General features: G+C 34.5%; 1 protein-coding gene across 1 annotated transcript in view; it reads left to right on the top strand.

Moving 5' to 3' along the window:
* Window positions 1–25,140, top strand: part of LOC123662285 (thyroid transcription factor 1-like) — a 59,870-nt gene that overhangs the window by 19,387 nt on the left and 15,343 nt on the right. The window contains exons 3-4 of the mRNA XM_045597146.1: window positions 9,168–9,316; window positions 18,030–18,125. Coding sequence (XP_045453102.1) covers window positions 9,168–9,316; window positions 18,030–18,125 — 245 coding nt within the window. The remainder of the gene's footprint in view (window positions 1–9,167; window positions 9,317–18,029; window positions 18,126–25,140) is intronic.

Here is a 25,140-nt window from a genome sequence, read left to right as displayed (position 1 = left end):
TCGTAACACAATACAGCTATTATTCCCAATGTTTATTCACGCACAATTTGCCAGGCGCGTTTATTTAGCGCTGGCAACATTCACGCTGGGGATCGACCGCGTTAGATACGCCTGTTGTAGATTTTTAATACGATTAATGCTTTTGTCGAAATTATTGCTACTTTAAAATAAACAATTGTGTTATTTTTGTACAAAATGTTCTACTAAAAATATATTATAAATTTCAACTATTGCAATAAACTTTAAATCGATCACATTTTAGGTACCAACATAGTTACAAGTTATTTTAGATGCACTGATGTTTACCGTTTACCGCAATTAGAATAAAAGTCCTCCCGTGACCAAGGTTGCTGTAAAGTATCCAAAACGTCGGTGATATAAAATACCTAGTAAGCCGCGATAAAATCAGAAAAAGTTGTTTCATTATAGAATAAACCAATCAACTAAATTAAACTTTCTTAATTAGTACACAACTAATAGCACTTTTGACTCACATTTTACAAACTATAGAATATTATTTAATTAGTTCTTTATTTTCATGTGAAGCTACCACCAATTCAGAATGTAGATTTTTTCTGACAAAAACTAGCAGCAAACTCAACAGTATAATAATCCTAATCCCACTTACATACTATAAATGCGTAAGTTTGTGAGGATCAATAAATGTATGTTGATACTCTTTCATGCGAATAATACAGAACTGATTGTTATGAAACTTAGCACACACATTTACCTTTTTGTCTCGAAATTTTCACGAAATTGGAATTTTCGCCAATAAAATTTGCAGTTAATTGGACTTATTACATACATTTAAATGGGAATTAAAAAAATATCGTAAAATTTAACAATTTTTTAAATACACAGATAAGCAATATCATTATGAAAACGTACTCCCGTTCATCTCAGCAAGGGATCTTGTTGCGAATCCATTAGATGAACGTAAATATTGGTTCAGGCGACCGGCGATCCCGCGCCGACCAGGGCGGCAATGTTAGCTATGTTGATAAACATTAAGCATACGACATTCCTGTTTTGCTAATTCAGAGTAATTTCAATGTTTTCTTAAGACTCATCTGCGTTGATGAATCTAGCGGACTCTGTGTGTAACTGTGTAAGTGGACTTTACATTGTAGATAATTGGCTTACCGTTTAAACGGTAGCTATGTGTTTTATGAATGTATTATGTCCTGGCTTTCTCTAGTCTATCTATAATAATATTATAAATAAAACAGATTTTTTTTTGCTTGTAATTGATACCCTAAAATTGTGTTTGCAGGCAAACGAAAAACAACCGACTTCAATTAAATTGACAAGTAATACATACTACGTAGGTAGACGAAAAAATAGTCAAGTAAATACGCATTATCAAAGATTACTCGAAAAGTTGTAATCAAATCTCGATGAAATTTAAATGTAACCACATGATTAAACATCGGCTTTCGATTAAATTAAAAATTATCAAAATCGGTACACCCAGTAAAAAGTTATGCGGATTATCGAGTTTCCCTCGATTTCTCTGGGATCCCATTATCAGATTCTGGTGTAATATCATGGTACTACACTAGTGATATTTCCTTTCCAACAAAAGAATAATTATCAAAATCGGTTCATAAACGACGAAGTTATCCCTGAATAAGAAATAAAGAAAAGAAATATATATATATATATATATATATATAGTTACTCAATTCGACGATATATATATATATATATATATATATCGTCGAATTGAGTAACTTCCTTCTTTTTTTGAAGTCGGTTAAAAAGTACCTAATAAACCAATTTCAATCAACAATAGAATGGTATATTGGAGTGATTTATTTTAAGTGAGAACGCTGTCCAAAAAAAAACATTGACGGACCGCGTCCGCAAATTTCAGTGTCAACGTCCAAAGTCCAAGTGTCAAAGTCCAAGTCTCAACTACCTCAAAATTAGTGCGAAAGTATGGCTAAAGAATAGCATTGAAAGAAAAGAAGAGGCAGAAATAGCCTTTATGTAACCAGAGCAACGTAGAGTAGTTTGGAGGATTAATCAAATCAAAGAATCTGATATAAATATCACTTCATTCGACTACGCTCTTAAAGCAATTTGAATAGCTTATTTCACAATACACGACATTATAAATTATTTTAGTGGAATTATTTTCGTCTGTCAGAACGATGTTTATTATTAATATCTATTTTCCGATACACTACAATAGCCAACATTGTTTGGGAGTTCCAAATATAGGAATTATACCGTTGCGAAATATACGTTTTATACATTTTTTTAGATAGACCTAAATGTTGCTACTTGTGTTGAAACCTACTTCAAATTTTCATTTTTCTTTAATTTTTTTTTCAAGGTTACTCGATACGGCTATCGATAAGTGTTGAGAAAATTTTAAATATTTACATATAAACGGCCCATATGTACACACAGCCTTACACAAGTGAACAGGCAGGTGTTTAAAAAGGAAGGATTTTAGACTTTTACTTATATATCCTAAGGGTTGCATTCCAATGTCACCTCTTAGGATATGAAAGTTTAAAAGATATAAAATTAAGTATAAACAAAAGTTTAATAAGCTATACCTAATATTAAGAATTCAAAAAATTTAAAGAAGAGTGTGAAAATTTCACTGAAACCGCCTCTGTTCGATTCTCTATTGAAAGTAAGTGGCTCTGTCGCTGTGCCTCAAGGAGCACCAAAACTTATTGATCTAGGTTATGATTAAAAACCTGACAATGATAAACTAAACATAGGTATCTTTTGGTGGGGAAGCTATTCACTAACCTACAGTTGAGTAGCTGATTGATCGCCAAGCCTCCGTCTATAGATAAGAGCAAGAAGTCTGTTCTGAAGCGGAACAATTAGATACAACTAAAATCAAAATATTTTATAATCAAGTAGGCTTCAAATGCACGTTTGAAACGTCTTTTTACAAACCACATAATGATTTAATATATGAATTATTGCTTATAATATAACTTCCACAGATTCGGATTGTGAGATTCTGCTGAGATCGGTAAACCCAAGTTAGACTCAAAATTCGTTACAGCTCTGTTCCTTTCATGTAGCAACTATTTCTGTATTCGCAATAACTCTTAAATAAATACATCCTCAGTTAAAATTCAATACATATATTACAAAAATATCAATTGTTCCCATTAAAAATTCCTCAGTCGTCACGGATCCGCTAATTATCGGTCGGTAGCCGTCAGCTGCACTCGTGTCCCTCGCGCCTCGGCCAATTTCACGCCAATTGAGCGGTCATCAAACGCACTCGGAGGGTCGTGGACGGTAATCTAAGAACCTCCGAGTCCATAGACACGATTGGGATTATTTTGGGATACTATAATTGACCGGGATAAAAAAAGTTCGGTATATTTTCCATGACACGTGAATAAAGTGCTCGGAGTGTATGCTAGTGTCGAAAAGTTCCAGACGAACTCAAAAACATTAGAAATGCACATAATAAAAACCATGTTTTAAGTTTAAAAAATATTATGTGATCATAAAAATTTGAAAATTTTTCATCATCATCAACATCATTTCAGCCTATCACAGTCCACTGCTGGACATAGGCCTCCACAAGTTTGCGCCAAAAATGGCGTGAACTCATATGTCTTGCCCATAGCCACCACGCTGGGCAGGCGGGTTGGTGACCACAGGGCTGGCTTTGTTGCACCTAAGACGCTGCTGCCCGTCTTCGGCCTGTGTATTTCAAAACCAGCAGTTGGATGGTTATCCCACCATCGGTCGGCTTTTTATGTTCCAAGGTAGTAGTTGAACCGTGTCATCCCTTAGTCGCCTCATACGACACCCACGGGAAGAGATAGGGTGGCTATATTCTTTGCTGCCGTAACCACACAACAGAAATTTTTTAGGTATTGACAAAAAACAGCTCAAAATTGCATTTTTGATGATTGATGAGATTTTCAAAATTCAGATTTTGCAATTCAATTTAATTTATCCATAGTGGCAATCAACAATTACATATTTTTAAAGTTGAACTTTGACAATAGCTTTTATGATTTTTTTGCCTAATACATATTTTTATACGATGGCTTTTGCTACAGAATTCACTTTCAAGGAAATATTTCAGTTATTTTTTTTCCTTTCACTCGTCGAAGCCAATTCCATATTTTTTTTAATTTAGTTTTGACATTTCTCTCCGCTATTATTTACACTGCACCCGTAAATAATACCATTATTTTTATTCACACATATTATACTCACACTTTCCATAACACCGGAGTCTTGTGAATGTGTCTTGAAAATTTAGTTTCATTGTAAATTACATTATATGCATTTTTTTTTTGCAAATAAATAAATTTTAAATGAATAGACCAAAATTCTATTAACTTACTTAATATTAAAACGCTTTCAAATGAAACCATTTAAAAATAAACCGTAAACAGCGCAACATTTCAATTAAATATCCATCAAAAAGATTTAAAACCGATAACAAAATGTCCGGTGGCGCATTGACATTTCCACAAAGGAGTTCTGAACGAGAGAACTAGCTTAATTTTTTTTTTCATCGATGCAAAGCAACGATATCGTATAATGCAGGCAAAACACACGGAGATCGGACAATGGCAACGTAAGTAAGACAGAATGGGGAGTTATATTTTATTGAAAGACCCTTTTCGATGGTGGAGTGTTGTGTAAATAGAATGAGCGGTGAATTCGACGGAGCATAATGTGTGGAATATTGGTGTGCGGGCTCCTCGCAACTGCCGACGTTACAATAAAATAATGCACGAAAGATATGTCGATATTACGATGTTCGGAATTTTTAAACATGCGTTGTTTTTAAAGGGTTTTCTTTATTGAGTTTTTGCAGTTGTTCCAGATTTACACACGAAAAAAATGCATGTTCGAAATATTGATGAAAATTGTTTTGAATAATTTAAATATAAAGTAAAGACTTCTATGAAGAATCGGGGAGAAACTTGGTAGAATTTTTAATCTAACAAACGGTCCATTCTGTTTTGAAAACTAATTGTAAATAAGTAATGCAACAGCATCATTTACTTGCACAGTAGACATGCAACTGCTGAGAACCATTTCTTCTTTTAAGGAGGAGTGGTGTTCAATACTCAACTTTGCTCCACAGCTGAATGATTGATATGCTTGTTTTGGCTTAGGACCCGAAATAGGCAATACTTTATGATGTATTCTTACTCTATATCATTATATAGAGTAAGAATTCAAGCTCGAAGTACGCTAGTGTATTTGAACTCGAATTTTAGTAATATTTTTCAAAAGTAGATCGGTTATCAAAACTCTTGTAGTACGTTGATCTTGAAAACCCCTACAATTTTGCCATTGCAATTAACACAATCAAATCGCTTACTTTAGACATTTTGCCTTTACAACATTACCATTAGAATAAGTTTAATGCATTCAACACCATCGGTTACTCCCATACTACGATCTCGTCAATTGATGTGCAAAAGTATAGATCAAATACAAAATTCTTTGCTTTATAAGAAAAACATGGATCCATTTATTCAAGAGGTGACTTTTAATACCGAAATTGGCTAATTCATCAAATGTACGAATATTGCAGTTACTTTAAGATGCAGGTTGTTTACATAATCATAACCTGGACATAAATATGAGAAGTAACTATTGCATCTTCTAAGATTGATATTTCGACTTTGTAAAATTACAACTGTTTTGTAGAATATGTTAGTTACACGTGAATTTATATAAATATTGCTGGTACTTGGGTATAGAATGAGCCCTCCGCTCGGAAGAAAGAAGCTTATATTACCAAAATTACCAATTAGGTACTTTTGGGTTTCTCGTCTCATTACTGCAGTGGATTTTCAGATAAAGTAAATTTATACCTAAATATACATAATCTTTAGGATATATAAGTATTTACTACAATTAAATCAAATAGTCGTAGTAATTGTAATTTTGTATTTGATGGGTTATCGCATAAAATTTTGATTGTCCTGAATAAATTACACCGATTGGAATTCCATTTACTATTGTCCACTACTTTTGTCCATTTTACTACTGCTACTATCTGGGAAATCTACAGTTTCTTTACTTCGATAAATAATAAGTTTTCTTTCCGATTGAAGTACTTTCTTTCTTGTATAACAAAGTGTGGTCTGTGTTTTTATTACCAACTTTTTATATTTATTTGTTCTCTGAAATCATAATTTTTACCATTTGCCATGATCTTTTGATGTTATTCTTTACGAGTACTTACAGTCTTTACAAATATTTGATTTGCTATGTATTTGTCGATATAACTCGATGCATTTTCTTTATCAGAATACCTCTGTACATTCTTAGAAACATACGAAATATATTAAATTTACTTTGCTCAAGTCAATTTTCTCTTCTCTTTTACAAGCTGAATCATAGTCGTACTTGCTCGTGGCATTCAAACCGTAACAATTAAATAATGGATATTCATATCAAATAATAAGCTTCCATTATAACGTAACAAATTTTCGGATTTTATCGCGGTTTTTTTAGATTTTTTGGACGTCGGAAGTTCTCCCCTGAGCATGGTTGCTGTAAGGTATCCGAAACGTCGGGCATGTAAAAAACCTAACATACCGCGATAAAAAATTGTCTGAAAAAGTTGTTTCGTTATAATGAGTGAAATTCGTGTAAACATTAAAAAACAATAAGCTTCCAATGTTGCTTCTTCTATTATCTTCCAGTCTTTTAAAGAATATTTCATTGTTATAGTTATCATAATCAAGAAAGAAAAAAAAAACGACAGTTTATGGGAAATTTACGGAGAATTTATACTGTCCTTAGATTGTATCCAGACTGTAGTAGGTAAGATTAAATCTACGAATAAAGTTAAAATTTATTGCGCCCAAGTTTAATATAAGACTATTAAATATTAGAGACTTATTAACTAATAGTCCCCATAATTGAAACAAATGATCTGATCAATGTTAGAGTATATAATATAAACAAATATATACATAACTAATTCAAAATGTTATAAAGCCGAATAGCATTAACCCCTCAACCATAGATGAGACATGAACACGCACAAAATAAACAAACCTATTTTTTATCTTTAAAAGTAACTAAAATAAAACCGTGAAGTCTAGTGTCATTAGCGAGAATGCCATGGCGGCATGGCGGCACGGCGGCATGGCGGCGCACTTAATGTTGCCAGCGCGAGGAGTTTAATCCAGCGTCGTTATTAATTTTTTTTCTACCACTGATAATAGGTAGGTAGATTTGTGACAATGTAATTAAAACATTAAGCGATGCGGTAGTTTTTTATTTATACGTAGAGTTAAACAATTAAAGTACATTGTCTTTTTTTGTTCACAGATTGTTAAATGTAGATAGGTTGATGTGTATCGAAATGTATAAAAACTTTTTGATGTCATTATATAAGTATAAATTGTTTTTATACATCATACTTTTTCTTTTAATCACAAATATTTCTATGTTGTGTAAAGTGATTCTTTTGAATACATTTTTATTTAAAATGAACTTTCTCACTTAACTATTCATATGATCGGTAAAAGCAGTGAACTCCATCTCATCTCTAAGAATAATTCAAAATCCATCATTTCGATAAATAATTTCTTGAAATAAGTATAACTTAATTAGGTATTATGATAATTACATAAAATATTGATTATAAGATGTGTTTATATTATCTAATTGATCATGATGGCAATGATAATGTCGATTATAAGATATCTACTATTACTACAACTATTTATAATAAATTTTGTGAAAAATATTTCGAGGCAGACTTTATTCACCGAACCAAAAGTCTTTAATAATGAATTACTTACCTCGATGAGTTACATCAAATCAGTTTATTTTGTTTAAGAATATACGTAATGTATCATATTCAGACGCTCAAAACATCGACTTATTCGCCTTTCACTTGCTGCATTTAAAGTTTTAGGCAGACGACCTAGATGGACGGTGAATGACCAAAGTAAGGTTCAAAGAAAAGTCCTAGCAATCAAGACTTTTTACGAGTCATAAGGCGAGTGACACACAGACATTTTTGTTTATTTAAAATATTTTTGTGTATTTTCGAAACATAACTGGCCTCAATTGCAATAATTATTAACTTTTTAAATTTTACGCTGGCTATGCTGTCATATTTTTAATTTGCATACAAATTTATGAATTTTTACACAAAATCAAAATCAATTTGCACATTCGAATCGTCATTTTACAAATGAAAACTTTTGTAAAATCTTTAAATTTATGTTGACGTAATTCCAAAATTGTGTGTGGGATTTTATTATACATGCGAATACCATAACCCAGAAAGGAAACGTTTACTTTTCTCAGTCGGAAACTTGCAGTTACAATTTTGTTATTCCTTCTCCTGTCTACAATGCGATTAATACTATTTATTTTAAAACAATGAATATTCTGGTTAATATAGATAATATTGTTATACATATATTGCGACACGATTTTTAATATATCTACCTTTTGAAAAATATCCCACAGTGAGATTCGAGCTCCTAGATCGTAAATGCCGCGAATAGCCCTTTTTTCACACTTTTCACTTACACCTTGTAATATTATATATTATATATATATGTCTATAATATAATTTTATATATAGATATATGTTTTTATATTAGCTGAATTCGATATGGTATGATCATTATTAGATTGGCTAAAATCACAATAATTTTTATTAATAAATAAATTTATTTATAATAACCGTAACAATTCTTATTTGAATTTTTCGATGCCTTCTAATATGGGCCGAACTCCGTATTTATCCTCATATTCAATTGATCTACTATTTAAATGTTTAAATATATCATCTTCTTCTTTTATGCTGATAATATTAAAGCCGGCTCCTGTTAGGATTGCGTTAGGACAGTCTTGTCCAGATTAGCATGAACTTTAGCATCATCCACGTTTCCTAAGTTGGCGCTTATGTCCTACTTTATGTCATATTTAAGTTTGAAATAGGCTTGCATTTCTCAAATGTTAAGAGATGACTTAACTAAGCTACATAGCCAAGTCACTAGGTATGAGGAGACAATTACATATAAATATTTGGAGTCAGTTAAAGACGGGTAGCATAACTTAGGAGTAAGTTAAGAAAACCAAGACCAAATAGGTAACTAATACCGTAATTATGGGTAGTAGGTATTATGAGCCAATACTACGTACCTGAGCGGTTGTTTTAGTTTCCAGGCTCATGACCTCGACTTCGAGCGGGATGGGTCACGTCAACAACATGGGAGGACTGGCAGCCTGCGCTGGACCGGACGCTAAGCCCATGCAGTTTCCCCTTGCGCAGAGGCGCAAACGAAGAGTGTTGTTCACACAAGCACAGGTAAGATATTTATAGTTAACTAGCTGACACTTTCGATTTCGTATCGTCATACTTTTTTCCGTGATTATATTAAATTTTCTTTCCACAAACTTTGTACTAACTTTTTACCAGCAACAAAGAACCCAAGAATAAAAAAATAACCTAATTTGGTGCAATGATTCAGAAGTTTTGCGCCCACATTTTCGCTGCAATTTTTCTTATAATAGAATAAAATATACTAGATCGTTCAATAAGTCCCGAGACTAACCTGGAAATGGCGCATATATTAAAAACTCTTTTGATTTTTAAAAAGTACTGGCTATCAATACAAGAATATGTGTCAAATTTTTAAAAATGGAACAATAAAATTATTGATTTTGAAACATTTAAGTGACGCTACGGTTGTAATTTCGATACAATGGAAAAAAACGAGTTTCGCGTGTTGATAAAACATTGTTTTTTAATGGGAAAAAATACCGTTGAAGCACAGCAATGGCTTATAAAATGTTATGCAGGATCAGCTCCCTCTAAAGCAACCATTTGTCGGTGGTATGCCGACTTCAAACGCGGTCGCAGGACACCAATGATGGGGAACGCTCAGGTCGTCCAAATGAAGCAGTGACTCAACAAAATATTAACCAAGTCCTCAAAATCGTATTGGAAGATCGGAAGGTAAAAGTGCGAGAGATAGCCGAGATAGTGAAGATTTCAGCTGGTAGTGTTTTCACTATTTTACATAAAAATTTGGCCATGAAAAAGCTTTTATCTAAGTGGGTGCCGCGTTTGCTTACAACTAATCAAAAGGAACAACATATCAATGATTCAGAGCGATGTTTGGCGCTGATGAATCATAATAAAAAGGATTTTTTACGTCGGCATGTAACAATGGATGAAACCTGGATATACCATTTCACTCCGGAATCCAATTGGCAGGCAGCGGAGTGGAGAGCGGCTGGTGAAAGCCGCCCGAAGCGTCCAAAGACTCAGAAATCGGCCGGTAAGGTTATGGCGTCTATATTTTGGGATGCGCATGGAATACTTTTCATCGACTACCTTGAAAAGGGGCAAAATATAAATAGTGACTATTACATGTGCTTATTGGAGCGATTGAAGTACGAAATTGCGGATAAACGGCCTCACATGAACAAAAAGAAAGTGGTGTTTCACCAGGACAACGCGCCTTGTCACAAGTCCGTGAGAACGATGGCCAAAATTAACGAATTGGGCTTCGAATTGCTTCCTCGTCCCCCTTATTCGCCAGACTTGGCCCCCAGCGATTACTGGCTGTTTGCAGACCTCAAAAAAATGCTTCAGGGTAAGAAATTTGACTCAAATAGTGAAGTTATCGCAGCAACGGCAAATTATTTTGAAGCCAAAGACAAATCGTTCTACACACATGGGATAGAAAAGTTAGAAAAGCGTTGGAGGGACTGTATCGCTCTTGGAGGAGACTATGTTGATGAATAAAAATTAATTTTATAAAAAAGACCTTTTTTTAGTACTTAGTCTCGGGACTTATTGAACCACGTGTTAGTATATAAAAAAACGCTTTACAGTTAAAGGTATTAAGAAATCCTGTATCTAAGTATTCTGAGTTTATAAATGCAATATCTGTAAGACCTATAAAACATACACTTATTATGAGTGAGGATAGAACACCCGTGGCGTACCAGCCAGCTATACCTACTTAAGTATTGCACTAACGACCTATCATCATAGTAAATAAGATGGCCTAGAGGGAAGAATGTAAGATTTAAACCGACGTGTGTGTACTATGTATGTATATAACAATGTATGTATGTATGGAATATAACTACCTCACTTCAGCCTATCGCAGTCTACTGCTGGACATAGGCCTCCCCAAGTTCGCGCCAGACATTACGGCGCGAACTCATGTGTGTTGCCCATGGTCACCACGCTGGGCAGGCGGGTTAGTGACGGCAGAGCTGGCTTTGTCGCACTGAAGACGCTGCTGCCCGTCTTCGGGTTGTATTTTTCAAAGCCAGCAGTTGGATGGTTATTCCGCCAGCGATCAGTCTGCTTTATAAGTTCCAAGGTAGTAGGGAACTGTGTTATCCCTTAGTCGCCTTTTACGACACCTACGGAAAGAGAAGGGATGACTATGTTCTTTTCAGCCGTAACCACACAGCGGAATATAACTACATAGTACACAAAAAAAAAACAATGTACCTAATAATAAGTAATGAAATCAGCTTTTTAATATATTCTGATCACGTTTTCGTATTCGACAAAACTTTTGTTCATTTCGCACACGGAGCGAGTTTATTTACCAACCCTTCAGACGGGAGCCGTTTGACGATCATTTTACAAATAAATTTCATAGGGGACCTCACCTGTTTTAATTCGGCCCACTCAAGATGCGCTGCGTTCGCTGCGTTCAATTAGTTATTTAAAACTTGTGAAACTATGATGAGTGTGAAATTGAAAACGACTTAATTAACATTTTTCTATAATAATCAATCATTTTATACATATACTGTTTATATATATATATATAGCCATATTCTATGATTGTTGTTAATATTTCCAAGTTCTCGATGCTTCGGTACAGTTGCACGCTATTCGCCATATTTGTATGTGGCTTAATAATATATACTATATAGAGAAAATATTTTATTAAATAAGTGTTCGAAGCCATATTTATATGATTTTCTAGACTGTGGAGCGATGTTCGAAGGCGTTAAAGATATTTTGTTATTAGTTGCTAAGGTTAAAGTAATATGGTATTCAATAAGCATAAGCATATTAAAAGAATCGTATTAAAGTTTTGACTTTGTTTTAGAATTATAAACGTAAAGACAAAAAACTTATATTTATCGTTTTTAATACCAAAACTCAGAAAGTGCTTAACGTAATTTCAAAAAGTATTTAATATTTCGTTACAAAGTCGTGTGAATGGGTGGCCTTATCGTTCTCGAGGGGTGGTTTGATCGCAACTAACGCGATTTTTATTGCCGAGGGCCGAGGGCAGCAAAACTCGTAGGTTATTAAGTTTATATGCCTGTTAGTTTTGATACTTTTGTGATCGTTTCCGAATTCAAATTGGGTTCCCTATATAATAATGTTAGCTGGTTTTGTGAACATTGTATTAGACGTATTGAATTAAATTTCAAAAGAGTTTTGATTTTTACAATCTAATAAATGTGTTTGCTCGTAAACGAAAAAAACCGACTTCAATTACATCGACAAGTAATATAACGTTAGTAGACGAAAAAAATTAACAAACACACTAGTCGCCACTAAGATTTTCGAAGGTTCCCTTCGATTTCTCTGGGATTCCATCATCAGATCCTGGTTTCCTTATCATGTTACAACACTTGGGATATCTCCTTTCTAACAAAACAAGAATTATCAAAATCGGTTTATAAACGACAAAGTTATCCCCGAACATACATAAAAATATATACCTATACCTATGTCGAATTGAGTAACCTCCTCCTTTTTTGAAGTCGGTTAAAAATAGACTTCTTTTTATATTTTGATGCCGTTTATTTAGATAAGATTGATTTTCCTCTGTCTTTTGTTTGAAATATGAGTTTATCAAAGGAGAAAACGTAAATGTATTAAAGCAGCAGTAAATCATTGCATCCTGGACATCACCCGTAGATGGGTTCCCCTGCGATACCAAAAAAGCAATAAATCATAAAATAAACTTAATAATTTTTAAGTTGGCAATTTAAGGCAAACCCAAGTCAATCTGCTACATTTTTACTTGCTGTATTTTGCTTGAATTAATAATTGTGTAATAACCAAGTATTCTTGCTTTCATCTATCGAAAACAATCTCATAAACCTCATAAATTTTATATATAAAATTCTCGTGTCACAATGTTAGTTATCATACTCCGAAACGGCAGGACCGATTTTTATGATGTGTGCATATCGGGTAGGTCTGAGAATCGGCTAACATCTATTTTTCATACCCCTAAGTTATAGGGGGAGAGGGGGATTAAGGTGGTTAATAACATATATGGCAAAACAACGTTTGCGAGGTCAGCTAGTAAACTATAATAATACCGAGTTATGAGAGGATATGAAATCTATGACAATTTGATCACCATTTATTTTGTATCTTTTTTAAAGTTACATTATACACGAATGAGATTCTTTCGATTGTAGTCGTAGTAAGTAGGTAGGTAATATGCAAAGTGCATAAATAGAGTGAAATAAAACGTAAAAAAATCATCAGTAGGTTATATATAGATACATAATGCTTAAAAAAAAGTTTAGTAAATGCCCGTATGCTAACGCTTCAATCTGTAATATCCCACTGCTGGGCATAGGCATCTTTCTCCATGTAGGAGAAGGATCGGAACTTAATCCACCATGCTGCTCCAATGCGGGTTGGCGGATATATTCCCTACTATAAGTAAAGATCGCTATTAGGTGTACATGATAATAACCGGGACCGACGGCTTAATGTGCTCTCCGAGGCACGGTGGGGTGACCTACAAAGACCGCACAAACATCCAGACCACGGCAAATATCTCTATGGCCAATACAAGTGTTTGGCGTGTGCGGGGATCGAACCCGCAATCGCCAGCGCAACATCCACAAACCAATGCTGTGACCGTTGCGAAAACACGGCGTCGTTTATATGATAAGTGAACATAATTAAAAAGTAAGTTCATCTCTTCGTTCTACAATATGTACAGTTTGCAATATTGACTAAAGTCTGATGAATGACGAACGAGTCTCAATGAAGTAACCTACCAACTGTACTTACTAGTTAGGTTACCTAATTTCAAATATTATCTAATCTATACTAATATTACAAGGAGTAGTTTGCGCGATAATTTCAGGAAATATTATATATACTTTATTGCACTAAAAATAATGTACAGAAAAATTATACAAAAAGTTGATGGCAAAGGTGGACTTATCTCTAGAAGAGATCTCTTCCAGTCAACCAATGTTCATGAGAGAGAGTGTCATATAGCGGGGAACACAGTGCAAGAATTAATAACGTAAAAGCTAAATGACTGTAATATATTACATACTTACAGGTATAAATACATACACTTACATAGATACATATAGATATAATACATATACACACACACTACTAACATACATATATATATATATATATATATATATATATATATATATATATATATATATATATTAGGTCGAATTAAAAAAAAAATGTGTGGAGTTGCTCATTTACGGAGGAAGGCTATAGGCTATATTTTATTTTATTACGTTTTTACCTCAAACTAATTCGGATAAATCGGGGCATGGCTAGTTATTAAAATATAATGCACTCACATCTGACTCAATCTGTTTTACCATTTATAAGTTAATTTTAACGAAATCTTTTAAAATTATGTCTACTTTAACTGTATTTATCGATACGTAGTTTTATTAAGCTTGAAGAAATGTAGTCAAAAGTTCATCACTCCAGCCTATCGCAGTCTACTGCTGGACATAGGCCTAGAAAAGTTCACGCCAAAAGTAGCGTGAACTCATGTGTTTTGCCCATAGTCACCACGCTGGGCAGTCGGGTTGGTGACCGCAGGGCTTGCTTTGTCGCACCGAAGACGTTGCTGCTCGTCTTCGGCCTGTGTATTTTAAAGCCACCAGTTGGATGGCTATCCCGCCATCGGTCGGATTTATAACTTCCAAGGTAGTAGTGTAACTATCTTATCCCTTTGTAGTCAAAATTTAATACGACATATTTAAATCGTTTATTTACTTTCGATATTCGGCAAAAAAAATAACTTTATATTGACATCCTTATACTGGTACCTATTAATTATACCTATATACGAGCATATACATAAATAAATAAATATCTACAACATACACACGTGGTCGTCTGTCCCTACGGTAAGCAACTTTTTAACTGAGGTAGGGCACAGCAGGAATTTCCTGCTCAAAATATGGAGCAGCCCGACTGGGGACCTCGACCTTACAGAAGATCACAGCAAAATAATACTGTTTTCAAGCAGTATTGTGTTCCTGTTGGTGAGTAAGGTGACCAGAGCTCCTGGGGGGATTGGGGATTGGGTCGGCAACGCGCTTGCGATGCTTCTGGTGTTGCAGGCGTCTATAAGCTACGGTAATTGCTTACCATCAGGTGAGCCGTACGCTTGTTTGCCGACCTAGTGACATAAAAAAAAAAAAAAAAATCTTTATGTTAAAGGTATAGCTATTTTTTTCGATAAACATACATACATAAATAAATAAACCCACAACCCCCGGTGCACAAATGAGGGTCACTTTAAACTACGCTAACGTGCTAGACATTAATATTTTTAAATACAATATCTTGCAATATAATAATAATAATATTTCTAATTATGCTATTGAACCGAGTCATAGCAGCTTTTATATATATTACAAAAAAAAAATCTTCACAGAACAAAAAGGTTACAACAAAATCGCTACCCTGCTTAGTTTTTAGAAAACAATACCATTTGAAACAATAAAACAGGTGTTGCCATGTACGTGTCATAAGGGGGAGATTCGGGGAATAGAATTAATTACATGGAGCGAACGTGGCATATCTTTCACCCCGGGGGCGGAGCCTCCCCCGGAAGTGGGTGGGGCTGGGGGAGGGCCCTTCGGAATTAAATAGCTGGGTTATAACCTAACGTCAGGTAACGGAATGTTTAATTACTTGCACATTGTATAATTTGTGTAATATATTCATAATACTCGGCTCTGTTCTGTGAAGATGTTTGATGAGATTTAATTAATTTATTAATTTTAATGTCGACGTATATTGTTGCTTGTTGAACTAAGTTGTATATTGTACATACGATTACGTTTATACATCTATAGTAGATATTTAATATTCACGAGATATGTCAGTGAATATTAACTGGTATCATTAAAAAAATTTTTTTAACGTAGGTTATAATTAATATTAGTTTATAATTTTTTTATATTTTCCGCTTCCTTACATATAACTTCCGGTTGTCTGAATTTTGAATTTGAATACGTAACCCTTCTTCTCGAGAGGGACTTTAGGTCCGTTTTTTAGAGATACGCGTATAATTTTAAAATATTTTTTATAAAAGATTTTTAAAGAGTATCTTTTGAAAGATTAGATAATTTTAAAACGCACGTATCAGGTAATTGTCTATTTTCCTTATTGTATGTATTTCAAAAAAAAATAAAAAAAATACTGAGGTTGAAAATAATATCGCGGTCGCTTAAGGGCTGAATATTGAGGTTATTATTCTAACTGATTTTACCTTTATCTATTTTTCTTAATATAAATTATCATATAATTTATCAAGATATTGTGAGGTAAACTCCCCGAGCACTTATACTAGGTAGAGTATTGTAATAATTTGTAATATGTATATAGATACGTGTTTGTCGTGTGTTCCATCGTTTGTCACTGATGATTTCTGCCTTTTCTGCCACCGAGGAGAAAAGATAAAGCTCCAAAACCATCCAAAATGCCAATAGTTTATAGTCTTACTAAATTGAAGTAGGGCACAGCAGGAAATTTCCTGTTCAATAAATAGAGCAGCCCGACTGGGGCAGTACCTCGACCTTACAGAAGATCACAGCTAAATAATACTGCTTTCAAGTAGTGATGTGTTCCTGTGGTTGAGTAGACAACGGGCTTACGATGCTTCTGGTCTTACAGGCGCTCACAGGCGACGGTATTATTTGCTTATTTGATAATACTCGTAATGGACCATACGCTAGTAGGTTGTGACCGTGGTAGGTAAAAATCTGTATTAATAAAAGTACACAACGAATCATGCCGGTTTCCCGTGTCGCTTATTGCACAAAATATAAATGACTTATTAATTGCAAAGACCTTTTGGGATTTCACCGATGCTAACATAAATTTGAACTAGACTTTACGGCCTTTACGGTTTTTAACCGACTTCAAAAAAGGAGGAGGTTACTCAATTCGGCCGTATATATATATATATATATATAATATGATAATTCTTTTTTTGTTGGAAAGGAGATATTTCTAGTGTGGTAACATGATAAAGAAATCAGGATCTGATCATGGAATCCCAGAGGAATCGAGGGGAACACTTGATAATCGTAGTGAAGACGAAAAAGTGAAAACGCACTAGCGTTTGTTAATTTTTTTCGTCAACTTACGTTGTATTATCTACTTGTCTACGTAATTGACGTCGGTTTTTTTTTCGTTTGCGAGCAAACACAATTATCAATAATCTATCTGTCTCTGATTTTGCTTACTATCGATAGATTTTTGACATAATTTGTATGGAGCTTACCTCAGAATTATATCTCTAGGAAGCAATTCGTCAGATCCAATAGACCATCTCGGCTTCGAGCTTTACGTAGACTTACGTTGAATGATCTATTCAAGAGATTCGGAATTTAAATTTTAAAATTTTCAATAAAAAGTTTTCAAACTTTAGCTAGCGGATTAATTCTTAATACATTTGTATCTTCTCTTTTATATGAATAAAAAAGAATTACCAACATACCTATATACATAACGTCCGAACAACTGCACCAACGATTCCGCCAGTAACATCCAACTGCTGGACATAGACCTCTTTCTCCATATAGGAGAAGGATCGAAGCTTAATCCACCACGCTGCTCTACTGTGGGTTGGCGGATAAATGAACCAAATTGGATAGTTTTTTGTTCGTTATTGCCAACGCCAAATTTGTATAAAAGGAAATTTGAAACAAATACACCTAAAAATGCGACATATTCTAGTTATCGGTTTCTATTTTAAATCGAATCCTTGATGCAGGTGTACGAGTTGGAGCGACGGTTCAAGCAGCAGAAATACCTGTCGGCGCCCGAGAGGGAGCATCTCGCTTCACTCATACATTTAACCCCTACACAGGTGAGTCGTGTAATTACGTTTTAATATCAAATACATACTTACACGTTTCTGTGTGTGTGTGTGTATGTGTTTTATGTTGTGGTGCGTTCGTTTTAGTTGTAATGTTACCATTATATTTTGTATTTAACCGACTTAGAAAAAAGGAGGAGGTTCTCAATTCGAGTGTATTTTTTTATGTATGTCACATCAAAACTTTTGACTGAGTGGACCGATTTTGATGAATTTTATTTTAATTGAAAGATGTTGCGTGTCATGTGGTCCCATTTAAATTTAATTGAGATCTGACAAGTACTTTTAGAGCTATATCTAATAATGCGTATTTACTTAACTGCTTTTTCGTCACCTGACGTTGTATTAAACCGGATAGCTTTTCACTAGGTTTATCGTTTTTGATGATTCTTATTTTAATCGAAAGTTAATGCTTGTCATGTAGTGTCATGTTATATTTAAATTAAATCGATATCTGATGACTACATTTTGAGTTATCTTTGATAGCGCGTATCTACTTGACTGTTTTTTCGTCTACTTGCGTTGTATTACTTGTCGATGTAATTGGAGTCGGTTATTTTTCGTTTTCGAGCTAACACAATTATGTTGAAAGGATACGTTAGATAAAAGAAGTTTTGTAAAATCGAATTTATACCGAGAGGTATTTTAATTCATTCAAGAAATCATATGAACATCAATTCTATTGTGTTTTAAGAAGGATAGGAAGTGAAAATCTTAGCCAGTAAACATTGTCTACTTACTAAAAACTTCAATCAAAAACTATAAACGAAACTTTTCTACACAAAGTTTTTTCTCAATCATTAAACAAAAGTTTTTCGTATTTTGCATCGTCTTATAACCCCTTTATAAGGTTATCATCGGTTATTCTATTCGTTTAAAAATAAATTAAACCATTTTGTATTATATTGCCTCAATGTCGTACAACTGCTAAACACAATGGGGCGTTTCTAGCGGGGTGAGTGCAAACGACAGACAACATAAATCACATTACAATAGCTACCACAACGCCTCCGGCCATGACATCGCCCCGATCCAATTACCGAACACGAGCCTCCTACGATAAAATACAATATATCCCTATAAAACGCTCACGGAGACCGCCCCGAGCTACATGTCCTACAACTTCCTGTTATTTTTACCGCTAGCAACACGTAAGATGCGTTCAGGTTAGCTCGTTAGACTTGGCATCTTGTTTTACGCTCCGGCGGCGGCACCGGTTTGAGGGTCGCTTTGATATTGAAGAATATTTCCCTTGTCTGAATTTTCGAGTGCCGTCTTCAAATTAGTGAACATTGCTCTTTGAACCTACGCCAGGGAATTCTTTGATATTTATCGAAGGAAAGTTTATAATTTAAAAATACAGATATATTTATTGCGTCGAATTTGTAAAATAAGTGTACAGTTTAAACATTGGTGCAAAACTGCGGTGCGAGCTCGTAAAGTTCCATTATTAATATCTGTCACCGGCACGCGACCCATTTTCCCACATCGCGCGAGCGAAATTCAAATCCTTCATAACAAAGACTCAATAATCTCGGCCGTGTCAATATAAATTTCATAAACTCATCGTAACCCCAACAAAGCCCGCAAACATCCATGAATAATCTCCATTTTGAGGGTGTCAACACCATTTACGACGACGCGTTTGAATTCCCGCGAAAACAAACGTCGGAGTGACGTTTGACTTGGCGGAGACAATGGCGGTGCGAAGGGCGCTAGCACGGCGATTATAATGTGGTGCATTGTCGTTATATTAATTGGTCGGCGGTGGCCGGTTCGCACGATCTGCATAGATGATTGTTTGTTCGCAGGTTGATTGGTTCTATCGATTACTCGATTAACCTGTTGTCCCTCTTGTATGATACTCGTGTGTACTTGTGCGCCGCGTAGGTATGTCAGTGTCGGTTTTTATTATTTGTCAATACATATATTGTTGTTGTAGTTTAATTAAAATATGATGTATATGATCTGAACTGTTCAATAAAGTTTTATTGCATAATATATTTTACACAATGTGTGTAGATTGCATAGTTTTGATACATTTTTGCGACATGAAATAGTGTTAACAGCTAACAAATTATATTGAATGTCTATTTTTTGTTATAGTGATATATTCAAAATAGTAAAAATATAGCTGCCTATTAATTATTTATCAAACTGAAAATATATCTTTGAGTAAAAATAAATCAGATTAATGGACACGACATTGTAGTGAGTGTTGGCCAAGCTTCCTAACTGTCACCGGCAGACGCGGCGCGTGTCCTGCATTATCTGTGTATGCGTATTAAGTTTGTTAGCAAATATTTTAAATCTTTCTTTTCACACTTCCATTTTTGAATTATTTCTTCCATTTGAATTTTTCGTAAATAATTTAAAAAAAAATTGCTGCTCTATGATAATATCTTTTATGTAACTGATTCAAAAATGAATTACTTCATTTTTTATTTCCAAATAAAATAGTAACTGATTTGAACTGCAATTTTTTCACTGCTGGACAAAGGCTTCCTCTAGTGTTAGAGATCAGGATTGAATCGAATCCACCGCTACTGAGGTCGAAAACAGTATAACATATTCAAAATCACACTTTTATTGTTATATAAAAGCAGACGATGTTTCGGCATTCAAAAAAAATCTTTTCTATCTCTGTAGAGATAGTCATAACAAAAAAATAACATTCATTTCTCTATTTACCGTTGTTATTCAGTTAAATTCAAAATAAGACACAACGTTTCTAACCACTCACAATATTCTATATTCAAAATACTTACCTTAAAAATCTAAGTAAGAATCCGCTTCCTAGCTCCAGTGAAAACATACTTATTCATAATGTATTTCGCAAATCTATCGCAATCACCAAGTTCAGGAACCAGAACTTGAAGTTAAACGCATTTCTCGACGCTCGTGCATATTCAAAGCGAGCCGAGTTAAATAGAGGCCGCAATAAAGCGAACTGTGTACCGTCAGCACGAGCTCAAGTCCTACAAAAACAATATCTTCATAGGTATTTCGAGGGCACAGAAGGATATACCCTGCTCAAAATCTAGAGCGGCCCGTCTGGGGTAGTACTCAACCTTACAGAAGATCACAGCTAAATAACACTTCTCAAGTCAAGCGTTGTGTGTTCCTTTGGTAAGACCAGAGCTTTTTAGGATGGTCTTGGGTAGGATCGGCAACGCGCTTGCGATACTTCTGGTGTTTCAGATGTCTATAGGTTACGGTAACAGCTGCTTACTTTATGTTCAACGTATTTGTTTGCCGACCTAGTCGTATAAAAACTGTAACTATTGTTTAAGCGATAAAACGGCCGACCATTATGTTAAAAGATTACTAGTTCGTCTTTTACCACTGCTATTTGTATTCTGATACTCCATGGTGGGGCACTCCACTTGAATTTGTTATTTTTTTTGTAATCTTTTTCTGTCAACGCTACAAGGAATAATATCCCGCAGTATTTGACGTTCCGAGCAAACACAGGGCTCGCGTTTCGTTATTAAACTTAAGTAAATTTCGATGTTCAACGCCACTGTTGATACTGGCTCCTGGGAGCGGGAGATTTTTTTTTGCTTTTATTTCAGCTAATTGCCAACAGATGACCTGGCGGGTTGTAGCTTAGATCGATATTGACTTTTGACATTTACAATATTACTAGCTGTACCCGCGTTAATTTGAAGAAAAAACGTACTATAATATTATACAGCCTATAACCCCACAGCTTTAATAAATGGACTCACCAACATAAAAATTGTTTTTTTTTTATCCGAATCTATAGTTCCTGAGATTCTTCATGATCATTACAGCCTTTACAGTCCACTACTGGACATAGGCCTCCACAAGTTTACGCTAAAAATAGCGTGAACTCATGTGTTTTACCCATAGTCACCACGCTGGGCAGGCGGGTTGGTGACCGCAGGGCTGGCTTTGTCGCACCGAAGACGCTGCTGCCCGTCTTCGGCCTGTATATTTCAAAGCCAGCAGTTGGATGGTTATCCCGCAATCGGTCGGCTTTTCAAGTTCCAAGGTGGTAGCGGAACTATGTTATCCCTTACTCGCCTCTTACGACACCCACTGGAAGTTCCTGAGATTAGCACGTTCAAACAAACTTACGAACAAACTTCAGTTTTATAATACTAGTATAGAGAACCATTTTCCGGTTTTAATATTTTATTGAGTTAATACATAATTAATATAGTTTTATTAAATTGATTACGTGATTATTATCGCCTACCACTACCCCATTGAAATAATCCCATCAACCTCATAAAAACATGGACAATTTCAGACCAAATTCTCATAGATCTCATAACATATAGTTATATGTACTGAGCATGTACTCGGCATGAGAACTTGGTCTGCATTTGTCCATGTTTTTATGAGATTTTTTTTATAGTGTATCTGCTCAGTATGTATGTTGGCGCAGCGGTCATATGTGGCGGTTATTGCGTTAGCGGTCGCAGGTTTAATCCCCACACATAACAATTATTTGTATTGGCCATACAGATGTCTGTTGTGGTTGGGCGTTTGTGCTTTGTATCTGTGTGTGTTTCCGGACCACCGACACAGGAGATAATCCTCCTGGGGACCATTGAGTATGAAGCGTTTATTTATTTATTTATTTATATTACCAATCTCATTAGTATTATTAAATTTTAATGTAGTGAAGATGATAGTTGGATGGTACGTGTTTGGAACCACGACAAAATGACTGAACGAATCGAGATGGAATTTTGCATAGACGTCGTTATGTATAAATGTAAGTTTCCCATAAGATGCGAAGTCACGGGCAAAATATAGTAATATATAAAATGGTTTTATTAATAGTAATTTAAATATAAAAAAATACTGTCAGATGATCAAGGCACTTCGTTTATTATAATATATTCCAATCAATTTACAGTTTATTAAACGCCCGCCTTTTATGCACGGAAGTAAATTTGCATTTATCTTTTAAAGTGAAACAAAATGTACCAGTTTTTAAAATAAATCTCCAGTCAAACATTTCCTGTAAAAAAATGCAACAAAAAAATATATTTCAAAGACAAAAAATAGTTTTTTTTACATAGATTTATAAAGTTTCATCTATGCCACTAATCCTTTGTTATCAATAAAAAAACAAAGACCTACTGCGATCAACGCGTCCTTTGTCTATGGTCACGAATTTATAGTCTGGTGTTCGCCGGATGCGGCGCATGCGGGTGTAATGGAAGCAATGAGATAATGGCGGTTAATTTTAAACAATGACGGCTTGTCAAATCGCTGTTCGTACAGCGGCACTGGACATGGAGTGTGTAAGTAGCTCTCCGCACTGCCATTTACAATTTTGTTGATACGTTCCAAGATTTAATATTTGATGGAAGTTTTTATTACTTAATGTAACGCCGAGATAGTCCAGTTGATGTCACGGATCTTAAACGTAGGGTTGAGGTTTAAAATCCAAGTTATGGTTCTTTCCTAAGTAAATATACGCCTTTTAAAAAGTTGGGGTTAAAAATATTGTTAGGATTTCTGCCCGCCTGTAGCATGTCGTTGTTGCCTGCTTTGATACATTATTGCTTTAATATATTAAATTGAGTTTTTTAATTTTACTAAACAAACTTTTCCGTCAAAATATCAGAAAAGTAATTGTCATTCTAACTATTAAAAAACGCAAACAGCCTAAATAGCTATTACACTTGCGTTCGTTTGCTTAAATGCGTAATAGTACACTATAATTGTGTTTGCTTGCAAACGAAAAAAACCGACTTCAATTACATCGACAGTAATACAACGTAAGTAGACGAAAAAAATTAACAAACGCACTAGTCGTCACTACGCTTTTCGAGGGTTTACTTCGATTTCTCTGGGATTCCATCATCAGATCCTGGTTTTCTCATCATGGTACCACACTTTGGATATCTAATTTCCAACAAAAAAAGAATTATCAAAATCGGTTCATAAACGACGAAGTTATCCCCGAACAAACATATACGGTCGAATTGAGTAACCTCCCTTTTTTGAAGTCAGTTAAAAATGCGTATAATTTTTTATTAGTTGCCAGTAAACTTCATCATATATAATTCTCTAAAAGTGTTTATATACCTAGGTACTCGTACTTGATTATCATCATCATGTATTTACTTACCTTAGCTATGTAATACCTACGTTTTTAGGACATATAGGCCTCGTAAAACAAATGAAGCTCAATGAAACATTGATGGAACAATTTTAACTATTTAATTATTCTATAAGAATATTACAATATGATTTCAGCAATACATAATAATAATAAAGTATAATTAAACGATAATTCCACTTCACTCCACCCTAATAATAATCTTCGTGAGATTTCAATAAACTTCCCGTCAAAGGCTGGCCGCAATAAAACAGAAAAAAAATGTAAAAAAAATTTTGGTATCATAGACTACGCGTCCATTCATCGCAGCCAACATGTCAAAACAAATTTGCAAATGGACGTGAAATCCTTTACGATATAATTTTTTATCTGTGTAATAACCGCGAAAATATTGATGTACTCACCTAACTGCAGGCTATCCGCTTGATTTCGCGGGCTTTTGATAACGTTAGCAATTCGTTCGAGATTATATTTTTGATGAATGGGATGTTTTTGCGCGTCCTCTGTGGGATGGGATTAGTTTTAAGCAGATAATGCACCTGCTATTATCCGCAGGTATAGACTATTGTGCGATTTGATTTTGTTAAATTTTTGTATCGATAAGTGCACGGTTGCGGTGTTTGCGTAGGACTTGATTTTTTCTCATAAGATTTTACGCGAAATGAAATAAATGTAGACTCTTGATAGAAGCTTTTTTTATTAATTGGTCACTTAAAATTTCAGAGCATTAATAAACTCGATAAAGATGATGATGGAGATAATTTTATCTTTATTGGTAACGGGTAGAATTAGTAATGTAATCAGTAGTAATAATTGCCACTCTAGGATCATAAACCTGTGACTAATGCTTGGTAAGACTATTCAGAATTTGCTGGTGGTCTGATCGTTTAAATCAAA

The sequence above is a fragment of the Melitaea cinxia genome, chromosome 18 (genome assembly GCF_905220565.1).
Source record: "Melitaea cinxia chromosome 18, ilMelCinx1.1, whole genome shotgun sequence".
NCBI classification, from domain to species: Eukaryota; Metazoa; Arthropoda; class Insecta; order Lepidoptera; family Nymphalidae; genus Melitaea; species Melitaea cinxia.
This window is presented reverse-complemented; position numbering and strand designations above follow the sequence as displayed.